General features: G+C 39.0%; 7 protein-coding genes across 8 annotated transcripts in view; 4 read left to right on the forward strand and 3 right to left on the reverse strand.

Moving 5' to 3' along the window:
• Positions 1-156: 156 nt before the first annotated feature.
• On the forward strand, positions 157-877 carry Gasu_19430 (uncharacterized protein). Its single transcript, XM_005707161.1, has 3 exons — positions 157-430; positions 484-604; positions 655-877. The coding sequence occupies exons 1-3, from the start codon at positions 252-254 to the stop codon at positions 763-765; spliced, it is 411 nt and encodes a 136-aa protein (XP_005707218.1). The 5' UTR covers positions 157-251; the 3' UTR covers positions 766-877.
• Positions 878-881: 4 nt separating this feature from the next.
• On the reverse strand, positions 882-2,536 carry Gasu_19440 (myb domain-containing protein). The gene has a single exon (XM_005707162.1). The coding sequence runs from the start codon at positions 2,357-2,359 to the stop codon at positions 911-913; it is 1,449 nt and encodes a 482-aa protein (XP_005707219.1). The 5' UTR covers positions 2,360-2,536; the 3' UTR covers positions 882-910.
• Positions 2,537-3,396: 860 nt separating this feature from the next.
• Positions 3,397-4,912, forward strand: Gasu_19450 (uncharacterized protein). Its single transcript, XM_005707163.1, has 5 exons — positions 3,397-3,807; positions 3,857-4,008; positions 4,065-4,562; positions 4,621-4,746; positions 4,821-4,912. Exons 1-5 carry the CDS (start codon positions 3,453-3,455, stop codon positions 4,881-4,883), a joined length of 1,194 nt encoding a protein of 397 aa, XP_005707220.1. The 5' UTR covers positions 3,397-3,452; the 3' UTR covers positions 4,884-4,912.
• Positions 4,913-4,966: 54 nt separating this feature from the next.
• Gasu_19460 (aminopeptidase) lies at positions 4,967-7,077 on the forward strand. Of its 2 annotated transcripts, XM_005707164.1 has the most exons (4): positions 4,967-5,908; positions 5,966-6,608; positions 6,656-6,856; positions 6,907-7,077. In XM_005707164.1, the coding sequence occupies exons 1-4, from the start codon at positions 5,010-5,012 to the stop codon at positions 7,045-7,047; spliced, it is 1,884 nt and encodes a 627-aa protein (XP_005707221.1). In that variant the 5' UTR covers positions 4,967-5,009; the 3' UTR covers positions 7,048-7,077. The 2 variants fall into 2 exon arrangements, with proteins under 2 accessions (XP_005707221.1, XP_005707222.1); XM_005707165.1 differs by having other exon boundaries at positions 4,967-6,608.
• A 4-nt stretch (positions 7,078-7,081) lies between these two features.
• On the reverse strand, positions 7,082-8,376 carry Gasu_19470 (dimethyladenosine transferase). Its single transcript, XM_005707166.1, has 3 exons — positions 7,956-8,376; positions 7,675-7,899; positions 7,082-7,624 (listed from the first exon to the last, which is right to left on the reverse strand). Exons 1-3 carry the CDS (start codon positions 8,250-8,252, stop codon positions 7,157-7,159), a joined length of 990 nt encoding a protein of 329 aa, XP_005707223.1. The 5' UTR covers positions 8,253-8,376; the 3' UTR covers positions 7,082-7,156.
• Positions 8,377-8,746: 370 nt separating this feature from the next.
• On the forward strand, positions 8,747-11,387 carry Gasu_19480 (ABC transporter, ATP-binding protein). The gene is made up of 3 exons (XM_005707167.1): positions 8,747-9,950; positions 10,001-10,660; positions 10,708-11,387. The coding sequence occupies exons 1-3, from the start codon at positions 8,778-8,780 to the stop codon at positions 11,269-11,271; spliced, it is 2,397 nt and encodes a 798-aa protein (XP_005707224.1). The 5' UTR covers positions 8,747-8,777; the 3' UTR covers positions 11,272-11,387.
• A 4-nt stretch (positions 11,388-11,391) lies between these two features.
• Positions 11,392-12,442, reverse strand: part of Gasu_19490 (ATP-dependent DNA helicase RecQ) — a 3,835-nt gene continuing 2,784 nt past the window's right edge. Inside the window, exons 2-3 of the mRNA XM_005707168.1 lie at positions 12,186-12,442; positions 11,392-12,139 (exon numbers count right to left, since the gene is read on the reverse strand). The exon at positions 12,186-12,442 is cut by the window's right edge and continues 2,305 nt beyond it. Of these exons, the coding sequence (XP_005707225.1) occupies positions 11,427-12,139; positions 12,186-12,442 (970 nt within the window). The 3' untranslated portion in view covers positions 11,392-11,426. The remainder of the gene's footprint in view (positions 12,140-12,185) is intronic.

Below are 12,442 nucleotides of genomic sequence, written 5' to 3' on the forward strand. Positions count from 1 at the left end.
TGCAACCGAATTTCCTTTCTTGGAGAATCTCGTTAAAAGCATACATCTTTCTTTCTGTTTCATTCCAATACAAGTGGATGTTCTAGATATCAAAGATGAAAGGAATTTTCTATTCTTCCTACTTTCAGTGATATTCTAATAGAAAACGAAAGGATGTTTGACTCTTTTTTATCTATCCAATAAACGCTAGTCCATGATAGTATTTCAAAGCTGAGTTTCATTCATTGGAATTCAATTTCGTTGGGAAGAGAATGGCTGTCAAGAGCAAACTTACACTTGTCCAAAGTATTCCTTTCAAGCGGTCCTTTTCCATAAAAGCAATTGTACAAGACATTGTCTATCGAGTGCGAACTGGGAAAATATTTCGTCCTGACCTTCCAGACTATGTTCAACGTTTCTCCGAAGTGAAAAACCCTCGGTTTCATACCCAGTAAGTTTTGTTGGTGTGTTAGGGTTTACTTGTAACCTCACTGTTTATTGTAGTTTGCAAGAAAATGCAAAACCTTTGGTACCTCAAGGTCCCTATAAACAGGTTTTTGATATTCAGTACTACAGTAGAGACACCCGAAGGAAAATTCAAAGAGAACAAGTGGAGCCAGTAAAAGTAATGGAAACTTACACAAATCGTAAAGTTATCTTATGAACGTGTTTTAGGTGTTTGATCCTTCTGCAGAAAGTCTCCCACCAGTACCTGGAAGAGCAAAAGTATACATAGACCGAGGTTTCGTTCCCAATCGTGGAAACCCTGAACAAGCAACAGAATAGCCGTACTGGTTGGGTTTTAAATAAGAAGAAAATATTTGATAGATAACTTGCTGCAAGAGTTTATATTTGATAAAAGTAAACCTTCCAATACAAGTGCGGTTAGAGTATCCTCTTAAGAACAAGTTCATACAGCGAACACAGATTTCTAAGCAACATTCTCCACGTCATATTGTCGAACAGGCCTAGAGCTTTCGTCATCTGCGCTCTTTGCCATAGTTTTTTCGTTTCTAGAGTATTTTTTGTCATCTTTTTTAGTTTCGTCTCGACTAGTTTTCTTGTGTCTTCCACCCTGATGCTTTCTTAGCCTTCCTTGACGTAAAAGATATGTACCGTGACTTTGTATCTGCTGTCTAGATTTATTTGGAAGAAGATTTTCCTGAATCAGCTTCCAACGACAGCCATAGCGATGAAAGCCTTCGTCAAAAAGGCGTTCTTCTTCGGGTTTCCATATAGAGTGTCTGCCGCGCTTAGATTCAACTCCTTCATTTCCAGCATAAGAGGAACGGGAAGGGTCACCTTCCCAATTCACACTTGGAGTTTCTTCTTCTTCCTTGTCATTTTCTTCTTCTGGCTGATAAGTCTCTAACCCAACTTTGGATGTAGTGGAAGATGAAGACTGAGATTCCGATGACCAACTAGAATCTTTCGAGGATACAAAGTCTCTCTTCCTCTTATTTTTAATGTTATCCGCAGATTGTTCAACTGAACAAGACGCTACAGCTGCTGCAGACGCTGCTGCTGCAGTTCCTTGACCATGACCAGCTGTTGTTGTTGTTGTTGCTGCTGCTGCTGCTGCTGCAGAAGCACTTGCTGGACCCAAATCTACACCCTTGTCAATCTCCCTATATTGTTTCTCTGATTCATAGTTTAACGAGTCATCTGGGGACTGTTGGTGGTCCATATTATCTTCAAAAGGATCAAGTTCTTTTTCTCTCTCCAATTCTACATCTGTTCTCAGAGGGTCAACCGTGGCAAAGTCATCCAAGTCATATCGTCGCTTCTCACTGTTGGCTTCTTCAAGAGGTGACTCTGAGGGAGCAGAAAGACTCTGTGGGTCTCCAGAACTCTCCTCTCGAAACACTGCTAAATTCTCCGTTTCAAAAGCGCCAATCAACAAACGCCTATATTTTCTCAAAACTTTACGCTCATTTCTTAAACGTTGTTTCAGTTTGTCATAGCGTTGCCGTACTTCCCTATATTCCCTTCGAACGTTCTGCAGTTCCGCTTTCAACTGTCCATTTTCAGAAACCAAATCTTTTCTCTTTTCTTCTTCGCTACTCGTTGGTTGTGTCTGGTGCTTCAAGTTTCTATCTTCTTCTTCCGCTGTCTCTTCCACTCTCGCTGGTTTCTGTTGTTTGTTTTCAACTTGGCCGTCTTTCCTTCGTCCTGGAATCAGGTTGCTTTCTTCATCCAACAAGTGGTCCTCCAAGTCGTTGTGCTCACAATTTCGTTGACCTTCTGTTTTCTTCTCTTTGTTTACACTTTCTTGTGTAACTTCCAGCTCTTTCTGTTGTTTACGCTTTTGTTCTTGAACAGCTCTGGTCTTTGAAACCGAAGTGCCAGTTCCCTTTTTTTGTTTTCGTTCCTCTTCCATACAATATACAGTCACTAGTAGTACGCAGTAAAATCTACACTTCACATATATAATCTTGTTCACTTTGTGTTATCCTGTTTCCCTTACACAGGATCTCAGCAGAAGAAGAATTGAGCACCACACATATGCACTATCATTTTGGTTTTTGCTTCCACAGAATCCAATGCAAATTTCATGGGTCGTATGGAATGGCTTCCAACGTCAAATCTTTCCAACTTGAGCCAATCGATTCTGTTCAGTATTGGTTCTGAATAAAATACAAACCTCCATTATATATGTATCAGAAGAAACAAAAGTTTTGTCGACTGATCACATCGATAAAAACTTGCTGTATGTTTTGCGATTATCTACACTCTTTTTCTCATGTAGGGTTATGAGATACTTTTCTAATAAAGTGCACAGATACCTATCTTGTGGTAGTAAAGTCACACAAAGTAAGGTTGAACAGAGTGAATCAATTTTTTGAAACATCTACTTTCCAGATTGTTATGAAACATAGACTCGTTGCTTGAGATGATGTGTAAGGAAGAAATGCAGGAATAGTTGCTTTGATTGTCTTCTATCTTAACTATAATATTGTATAGAGAATATTATAGACTTGTACTATTAATAATGAACGATGACGTTGTATCCATTGTTCAAAACTAGAGAAAAGCTACTCTCGTGGATGGACTGTATATGTCCTATCTTTGGAATCGCATGTTTTTGAGAAGTGTTGTGATATCTTGACAGAAAGAATGACGCTTCAAAGTTGAAAAGTCCCAATAACCTGGATTAGGATCGACAATCTTCTGAAAACAAAGAGTTTTGCAGTCATCGGACGATTATTTTGAGGACAACAACCGTATCTATCTATGGCTTTCATCTTTAGCAGGCTTTTCAAAGTTAGCTTATTAGAATATCGTTTGTTGCAATCCTCTCATGTTTGGATTTTTATTTGTAATGTTGTTGATCTTCTCCTCCTCCTTCTTCTGTCTGTAAAGAATAAATATTCCTTATAGAGCATAAAGCCTCGATTTTATGCAACAAAACAGTTCCATTTTCATTGAAGAAATGGACAATCAAGTCAATTTGAGCCAACTTGTTGTAAAACATGTCTTCTTTTGCTGAACAATATCAAGAGCTTCTTGGGTCTGCCAAAACCAAGGCAGGAGGAAGATGGAGAGCTCCACGGAAAAAAACAGAGGAGACACAGGAAGATGGAGAAGAAGCTGACAGAATTGTAGAAGATGCACTAGAAAGGGAACGGAGGCAAAGGCAAGCTTCCGAACTACCTCCAGGAGAAAGGGACGAACAAACAGGTTCTTCTTATACAGTGCAAGAAATGAAGAACAAGGCAAAGACTAGTGCCAAGGAAGGTGCAGAAAGTGCCCGTCATGCACGCAAAATGGCAGAAGAAGCGAGATATATCGGTATAGAGACTGCGCAACAACTTGGAAAACAAACGGGTGTGTCAATTAGGACACTTGTTGTATTGTTGGTTGACACTTTGTTTAGAACAACTTGAAAACGCTCAAAACGATGTGGAAAATATTCACTCCAACTTGGGAGACGCGGAAGCTGTTACTTATGAGTTACAGGGTGGCTTTTGGGGAGACGTTATTCCATTTAGGAAGCCTTTTTCTGCTTATGAAAGAGCTGGAAGTGCTGTAAGTTTTTATTTTACTGTGTGCGTGTTTGATGATAAACCTTCTTGTGTGGATAGACTGTCGAAAGAGACAGTGAAGCAGCCAGAAGAGGAGTCGGTGGTGTTGATTTGTCTGCCATGAAGAAAGGAAAAAGCAGTACAGCCGCTATTCCAAAGGACCCTCAAATTGCTTTGAGACAGAAGAAAGACGCGGACGAAGCGAATGCGACCAAAAGCCCTGAGAAAAGTTCAGACAAGGGAAAGTTCAAAGGAATGGTTTCAAAACTGACTCAAAAATTTAAAAGCAACTCTTTATCTGACTCAAAAAAGACGGAAAATCATAAGGAGAAAGTTTCACAAAAGAACGTTGAAACAACAGCTACCGGTACAGGTAATATTCAATGGAACGAGAATGTGATAAAGAATGCAGTCGAAGACCCTGAAAAACAGAGAGATGCACTTCTCAAAGCAAAAAGTACCTCCAAGAAGAGTTCCAAGTCAAACGGAACTTCTTCCACAGGTAATGGCAATGAAGAGGGAGAAGATGACGACGATTTTGCGCCAAGTATTGAGAGTGTAAGTTTTGTTATTACCATTCTTTGTGCAATTTCAACATCTGACAACTTCATTATAGTATCTTGATAAGCAAGACTTGGAGCTGGATAGAATAAGCATGGCGTTGAGTGATATGAAAGATATTGCTATTCGAATGAATGAAGAAATGAAATATCAAGAACAAGTCATTGACGAACTTGTAGTTGTACGTATCATTTGTAATTGTTATGTACCGTTGATATATATGTATATGTATGTGTATGTTTGTATGGTGGATAGAATACGGAGGATGCATCATTTAGACTTCGTGGTGATTTGAAGAAAGTGAAGCGAATTCACTGAGTTGACTTGATAAATAATTTTCAACTGTATATATTTCTCTGTACATCATCTTAAAAGTTGTGTCCTTTGCATAGAGTGAAATGAGTGATATTCCTTTGATTACTATTGCGACTTGGAAAGAAAAATATGTTTGTTAGGAAAACTATTCAAAGAGTCGCTACTGTATGTGATGGAACTAGAACAAGTCTTAGGAACCCTTTTTTGGTTTATTATTCTCGCTACTCTTGTACCAGACGGACTTTACGAGTGGCTGCCTCCTCCAGTGTCTTATTATTTGGATTCCTTGTGATAACCTTTTTTTGGAAATGTGTAAAACTAGAAAGACACACAGTTACCAACAAAGATTGGTTATTTGCAAACTTTTGGCCACAGCCCGACGTAGAATCGTTGGAACAGTTGGAGTCCTTTGCAAAACTTTTCCTTGATCAAGATATAAAGACACTTTCTAGTGATAAAATGGAAGGTAGAGGTGTTGGAACTCAAGGTGAAAGAAAGAGTGCTCGTTTTATTGCTGGCGCCTTTGAAGATGCACTTTTAGAGGGAGCGTTTTCGGATCCTTCGAAGAATACCCAAAATTCTTTTTATCAACAAGTTCCTTTGGAAGGTGTCCAAGTAGAGAATGCCTCGTTCGTTTCATATTTGAAAGATTTGAAGAACAATTCGGTCAGTCTTATTCAAGGAGAGTCTTGTTCGCTGACAACCGATCTAAGCGACAGTAACATAGTTGATTTGACGGGTTCCAAGCTCATGTTTGGAGGTTATTGTATTTATGCACCGAAGGCTCCCTTTTTTTGGGACGATTTTGGCAACGTTTCAGTGAAGAATAGAATAATTCTTTGTTTAGTCAACCAACCTTCCTACTTTTTCAACATAGAAGATAGACTAACATATTACGGAAGATGGAGTTATAAACTGGAAGAATTACGAAGAAGAGGTGCCTTAGGCGTGTTATTACTGCATACTGCAGAGTCTGCTGGTTATGGTTGGAATGTCATTCGTAGTAATTCCCAAAGTGAAAGTATTAGGCAAGAAATGTGTTTTGCGAAAAATATTTTATTTGTAATATACGATGTTCAAAATAGGTTGCGTTATTTAGAGAAGAATGCTTCACCATTGCTTGTCTATGGATGGTTGTCCTCTGTTGCTTGGGACAACTTAGCTGAGAAAGGAATCATCCCGTATACTGAGGATTTGAAAAACTATGCCGAAACGAAAGGATTCCTATGTAATGAGGACTTGTTTGACTTGAGTTTTTATGCTCAGTTTCAAGTGAAAAGGAGAACGTTGAACGGGTTGAATGTTGGAGCACTTGTACAAAGTAGTACCAAGGAGTTTCTGGATGCATCAACTGATTCTTTGATTGTTGTCACTTCACATTATGATCATTTGGGGAAGATAAACAATGACTGTCATTCAAGTAGCAATTGTATTTATCATGGAGCCTTGGATAATGCTTCAGGAGTTGCCAAACTTTTAGTTTTAGCGAGAACATTTGGATTTTTGAAACACATAGGAAAATGTTGTAAACGCTCCATTTTGTTTTTGAGTCCTACTGCGGAAGAAGCTGTTTTACTTGGTTCATCCTATTATGTGGACCATCCCATTTTACCTTTGAATCAGACAGTTGCTTGTATCAACTTTGATGGTATGAATGTGTGGGGTCGCACAAGAGATGCAGTTGCTCTTGGCTACTCATTGAGCGACTTGGGAGACTTGTTTCGAGAGGTATTTTGTAACACACAAGTGAGGATATTTGTACATACTTTGATTAGGTCACTACATTAGAAAATCTCACTGTTGGTGATGATCCAGAACCTCATTTGGGTCATTTGTATCGCAGTGATCAGTTTCCATTTCTTCAAAGGGGAGTGCCCAGTCTGAAGCTTACTCATGGAAAAATATTTCAAGGTCACGAGAATGAAGACTACTTTAATCGTGTCGTTGGTGAGTACTTGAAGAATCGATATCATCAGGTATATCACTGTTTCAAGTTCCTTTGTTTTACATGTGACTCTAAAGTTAGGTATTGGATAATTATGAATATATTCATGAGCAAAGTGATCCCTACACTGGTGCCTTGCAAGAACTGAGAATAGCTTTCCGTTTGTTGTTTGCCTTGGCTCAAAGTGAAGTTACTCCTCATTGGAAATTTCACTCTCTATGATTATCCAGCAGTGTTTTATATCGCAACGAAACAAAAATGGCTATTTTAAAAGCTATTATATGGCTTTTATGATACAATTACATAGTTTTCAATAACTGTTTCATAGCTCCTATTCACTTATCTCAGCTCTTCGACCAAACAAGTATTCCGTTAGTTGAACAAAGTCTTCAGGCTTCAACTCTTCTGCACGTCGACCTTTCAGATCTTCCGGCAACTCTTTTTGTAAGCGATTAGTCAAACTTTTCAAACTGTTGCTCATTCGTTTTCTTCGTTGTTGAAATGCTGTACGAACTACTTGTGTCAATTCCTCCATAGATACATATTTCAAAAGCTCCGTTGCTCTTTTTGGTTTAAAATCTAACCGCACTAGAGCTGAAGTGACTTGTGGTATTGGCCGAAATACAGAAGGCGGTAAGTGGAACAACAGAGAAGGCCGACTATGGAGCTGTGAAAATACGCTAAGTACTCCAAAGTCTTTTGACCTAGGTTTAGCGGTAATTCGACGAGCTACTTCCAACTGCATAGTTAAGATAGCGTGGTCGACGTGACAACTATTCTTGATGAGTGAAAACAGAATCTACTCCAAGATCAATTCAACGAAAGAGAAAAAAACAAGGACACTCTTACTGGTGTAGTTATATTATAAGGTAGATTACCGATGACTGCCAAAGGTCCTCCCAGAGATTGAGCAAGTGCTTTCCAATCCGTACATAGCACATCTTGATGTAATACCTTTAGTTGTGGAAATTTGGAGTGTAAATGGTCTACAGCTCTTGTATCAATTTCAATTGTCGTCATATTTGGGTATTTCTCGTGTAGTACTCTTGTTAGTGCTCCTAAACCTGGACCAACCTAGAAAGTTGTTGTTTTCGACAGCATATCAGTACAAATATTGTTGTCGTTCCTACCTCTACCACTCTCTTTCCCCCATTTTCTACGTCAAAGTCAACTTGGTTACATATTCTGTGTATATAATTATCGTCATACAAAAAGTTTTGTCCGAGACTTTGCTTTGCCAATAAGCTCCTATTTCTATCTGGTCTACTTTGTTGACAAGACGTGATGTGGAGTGTTTTGTTCTGTATCTTCACAACCCAATGAATTCCTAGTTTTTTATTGGGGTTTACAAAACTTGTTGTTCTTCGTAACAACTTGAAATGGATCACCATACCAAAGGCTGGCAACGCATTGTAACAACTTGGCATGGCTTATTATTTATAAAATCAATTACTTTTGATGAATCCATCATCGTCGTTGTGTTGTTGGTCAAAGTTATGATATTACTTCAATAGTTCTTTACAACCAATAGATAGATTGCTGCAGCAACTATCACATATCCCATATCCATTCATTCCTCTATACTTGCGCAAATGATACTGTTCTGGCAAAAAGAGGAGAAGGGGAGAGAAGATGGTTAAGGAAATCGTCAGCGATGACGACCTTATTGATGCCACCATCTGCAGTAACTTTAACGCGTTGTGATGATGAATATTCTCAGCTCACTCTGAAAGAATATGTAGCCCTCAAGGTTGATAGAGGCTATCTTTTTTTCTTTCTGAAGAGTGAAAAGCGAATCTGAACAACGCCTCGTTTGATTCCATCTTTTCAGTAGTAGAATAAAATATTTGTTTTGACTCAACCCTTTTCTTACGATTCACAGTGCATAAGGTTTCCAAAAGCGATCTTTTTATTTGAATGGCTAAAATGAGTCGCTAATTGTTGTGGACGGAATGGATGCTTCCTGGCACAGTGCCTTCCTTGGGACCACCCACCTACAACAACTTGTAGTTGTACATAGAAAGAAATGTCTCTGTCACCGACGACGCCACAGTTTCAAAGCAACACATAGCAAATGGATACCTTTATGTATGGCTAAGAAAAAATCAACACAACAACCACAAGAAGTGGATGTTTTCGGTGCCGCTGGATTGTCTCAAGAAGAACTTTTAAAACAAGCGTTGGAAAATATTCACAAATCAAAGGAAAGCAAAAAGAACAAGTCAAGTAAGGAAGAAAAGGAAACTACAAATGAGCAGAGAAATACGATGGCTAGACAAGAAACGGAGCACCAAGTGAAGGAAGAAAAAAGGAAAAAGCAAGCAAGCAAGCAACAACAAAAAAGACTTGACAAAGAAGAAGAAGAAGAAGAGACGATACAAGACCCAGAAACAAGACAAGAATATGAAAAGTTTTTGTCCGAAGTAGGAGCCTTCACTTTAAGTGGCAGACAGAAACAAAGAGTAAAGGTTAGTTATAACCGCATTTCGAAAAACGACGTGGATGGATTTCGGCACTCTCAAGGGGTCAGTTGGATACGTCTACAAGATATCACACTGTATTTTGGAAGTGTGAAACTGTTGACTCGTGTGAATTGGGAAGTAAAATCAGGTGACCGCGTAGGTCTTGTGGGTGATAACGGCTCTGGTAAAACTACCATGTTGAAGATTTTAGCTGGTCTAATCACTCCAGACTCTGGTGAAATTATAAAATCATCACCAAGAGTTAGAACAGCCTTTTTGAAGCAAGAATTTGTCGATGAACTATGTCCAACAAGAACTTTGAAGGAAGAACTGTTGTCTGTATTTGAAGAAGAAAACAAAATGCTACAAGAATACCGACAGTTGGAAGACAAAATTGCCAATATGGGTACCGAAGGAAACAACTTGGAATATGTGGAAGAATTATTGAACCAATTGGAAAGTTATAGAACCCAGTGTGAAGATAGCGATGTCTGGAATCTAGAAAACAGAATTGAAAGACTTCTGCCTCAATTAGGGTTTCTTCCCGAAGATACATGGAAGCCTGTTTCCAGTTTCTCTGGTGGTTGGAAAGTTCGCATAGGACTGGGCAAAGTCTTACTGAAGAAACCAGATGTGCTGTTATTGGACGAACCAACCAATCACGTAAGTTGCTATGGTTGGAAATAGAATAGATACTAACCTAGTCGAACTAGTTGGATATAGAAAGCTTAGAATGGCTTGAAGAATATTTATCTTCTTGCAATATTGCCCTTGTTCTTGTGTCTCATGATCGAGAGTTTTTAGATCGAGTTGCAAACAGAATTGTGGAAGTTGAGAATGGAGAAACACATGAGTTTGTTGGTAACTACACATCATATCTTCGACAAAAGGAAGATATGAGAACGGCATGGGAAGCAGCTTATCAACGTCAACAAAAGTTTTTGGAGGAACAGTATTCTTTTATTCGAAGGTTTCAGTCATCAGCTACGAGAGCATCACAAGTAAAGTCAAGAGAGAAATTATTACAAAATATGCAATTGAAAGGTGAATTGGTTCCAAGACCTCCGAGACCAGGAAAACCATTAGTGCTTCGGTTCCCTTCAGCACCTCGTTCTGGAAATGATGTTGTAGAATTTAGAAACGTGACACATGGTTATGGTGATCGTGTCTTGTTTCGAAATGTCAATCTGTTGGTCGAAAGAGGAGATCGTCTGGCCATCGTTGGTCCCAATGGAAGTGGTAAAAGTACTCTGTTGAGACTCATCACTGGACAAGAGAAGCCTAACCAAGGTGAGATTATGGTAACAAGTCATAATCTTGTGACAGGTTATTTTGAACAGAGTCAGGCGGATGTTTTACCATTGGACAAAACAGTAAGTAAACAGATTGGCGAGTGCTATAGTTGCTCTTATCTTTGTAGGTTTATGAAACAATAGAACAGGCAGCTGGGACCAGTAAGAGCTACGAAGAAATTCGTGCATTGTTGGGACGTTTCCTATTCAAAGGAGACTCTGTATACAAGTCGGTAGCCAGTCTTAGTGGTGGAGAGAAAGCCCGTCTTGCACTGTGCAAGATTCTTGTTTCACCGGTTAATTTGCTTGTTTTAGATGAGCCATCGAATCATATTGATATTGGAGCCAAAGAAACTCTGGAGGAAGCACTTCAGTTGTATGATGGAACTCTCATTTTGGTTTCTCATGATCGTTATTTTGTTTCTCGAGTAGCAAAACAAATACTATCTATAGAGAATGAGCAAGTAGTCTTCTACAATGGAGACTATCGTTACTACTTGGATCACAATGAAGACTTCAAAGAAAGGTTGGAAAGGCGGTTTATTCAAGGAGTGACTGAAATCAAGAGTGCTCCGGAGATGGTGACAACAGATGAAGTGCTGGGGAATGTGGAAAAGAGGAAGAAAGCTTTTGGTGGTTCGAATATTGCAGCCGGAAAGAAAAAGTTGTATGATACAAAGCGATGGAAGTAGTAGTATACATCATTTTTGGGTTATACTTTAACTGCAATATTCTTACGCAGCTTTCTTTTGGAAGAGGTAGTAGCATGATGATTGTTTGGGTTATTCCGTTTCTTTTTTTGCCTATATTGATTGTCATAAATTTACCTTGTGAAACCCAAAGCAACTTACTGTTGTGGATAATATTGAGCTACAGTGTCTAAGATATCGTTGGCAAAATGTTCCAAAGCGAATCTTCGTGATAAACAATTGCGCAAAGTAGACATATCAATTGGAAAAGCTGAAGCAATTTTGTACGCTTCCGCAGATGTCAATACACAAGTTAGCGGAGTACTTTCTGTATTCGGCAGACGTTGTAACCATTTCTTCCTACAAGCCAACAAGTGTTCCACCAATTGTTCCGATACTAGACTAGAATTGCAGTCTGCGACTTGCTCACAAGATTGAATACGGTCTTCTATCATGGAAGCCTTCTTTTTAGAACGATTCTCTTCAACAGGTTTGGACCAACCATTCTTTGCTCTTGTTTTTAAACAAAAACGGCGTTGTCCATGATAAAGAGAAGTATAATGAGAGCTTGACTTGTTCACTCGCAATGTGGCCATGACTTGACCATAAGGACCCATTTCTGTATGTACTCGAAATATTTGACAAGAAATGAGGTCTTCAATCAAACGATGACAAGTGGCTTCTTTCATTTCTTTACCTTTACCAAAACTCATTAAACTGGAGTGTCCTGCCTTCAGTCCTGAGTGCGATCCACGATAAACCTTGATCAAGTATTGTGCACTTGGACCTTTATCATCTTCCTCTTGAATACTTTGACAGGTTTCCACTAAACCAAGCGCATGTTCCGTGAAATCCATTTCTATCGCCGGTTCTAAAGGAGTCGTTTATAAAGATCCTAAAACAAGTTACAAACTTACCAGTATGAGTGCAATTATCACAAGGAGGATTGCAGTGAATAGGATCAAAACTTTCATTAAAATAAGCCAATAAAAGTTGTCTCCGACATTCTACATCATTCAAACAATAAGATGCCATCTTGGCAACGCCTTGTTCATTCCTTAAAGCCTGTTCCTGATTCCCTTCAGAGTCAGATACCATACGAAGAAGTCGAAAACGATCGGCATGACTAAAATACAAAATACAATCGCTCTGCTTTCCATCTCTTCCTGCTCTA

The sequence above is a fragment of the Galdieria sulphuraria genome (assembly GCF_000341285.1).
Source record: "Galdieria sulphuraria unplaced genomic scaffold scaf_13, whole genome shotgun sequence".
NCBI lineage: Eukaryota > Rhodophyta > Bangiophyceae > Galdieriales > Galdieriaceae > Galdieria > Galdieria sulphuraria.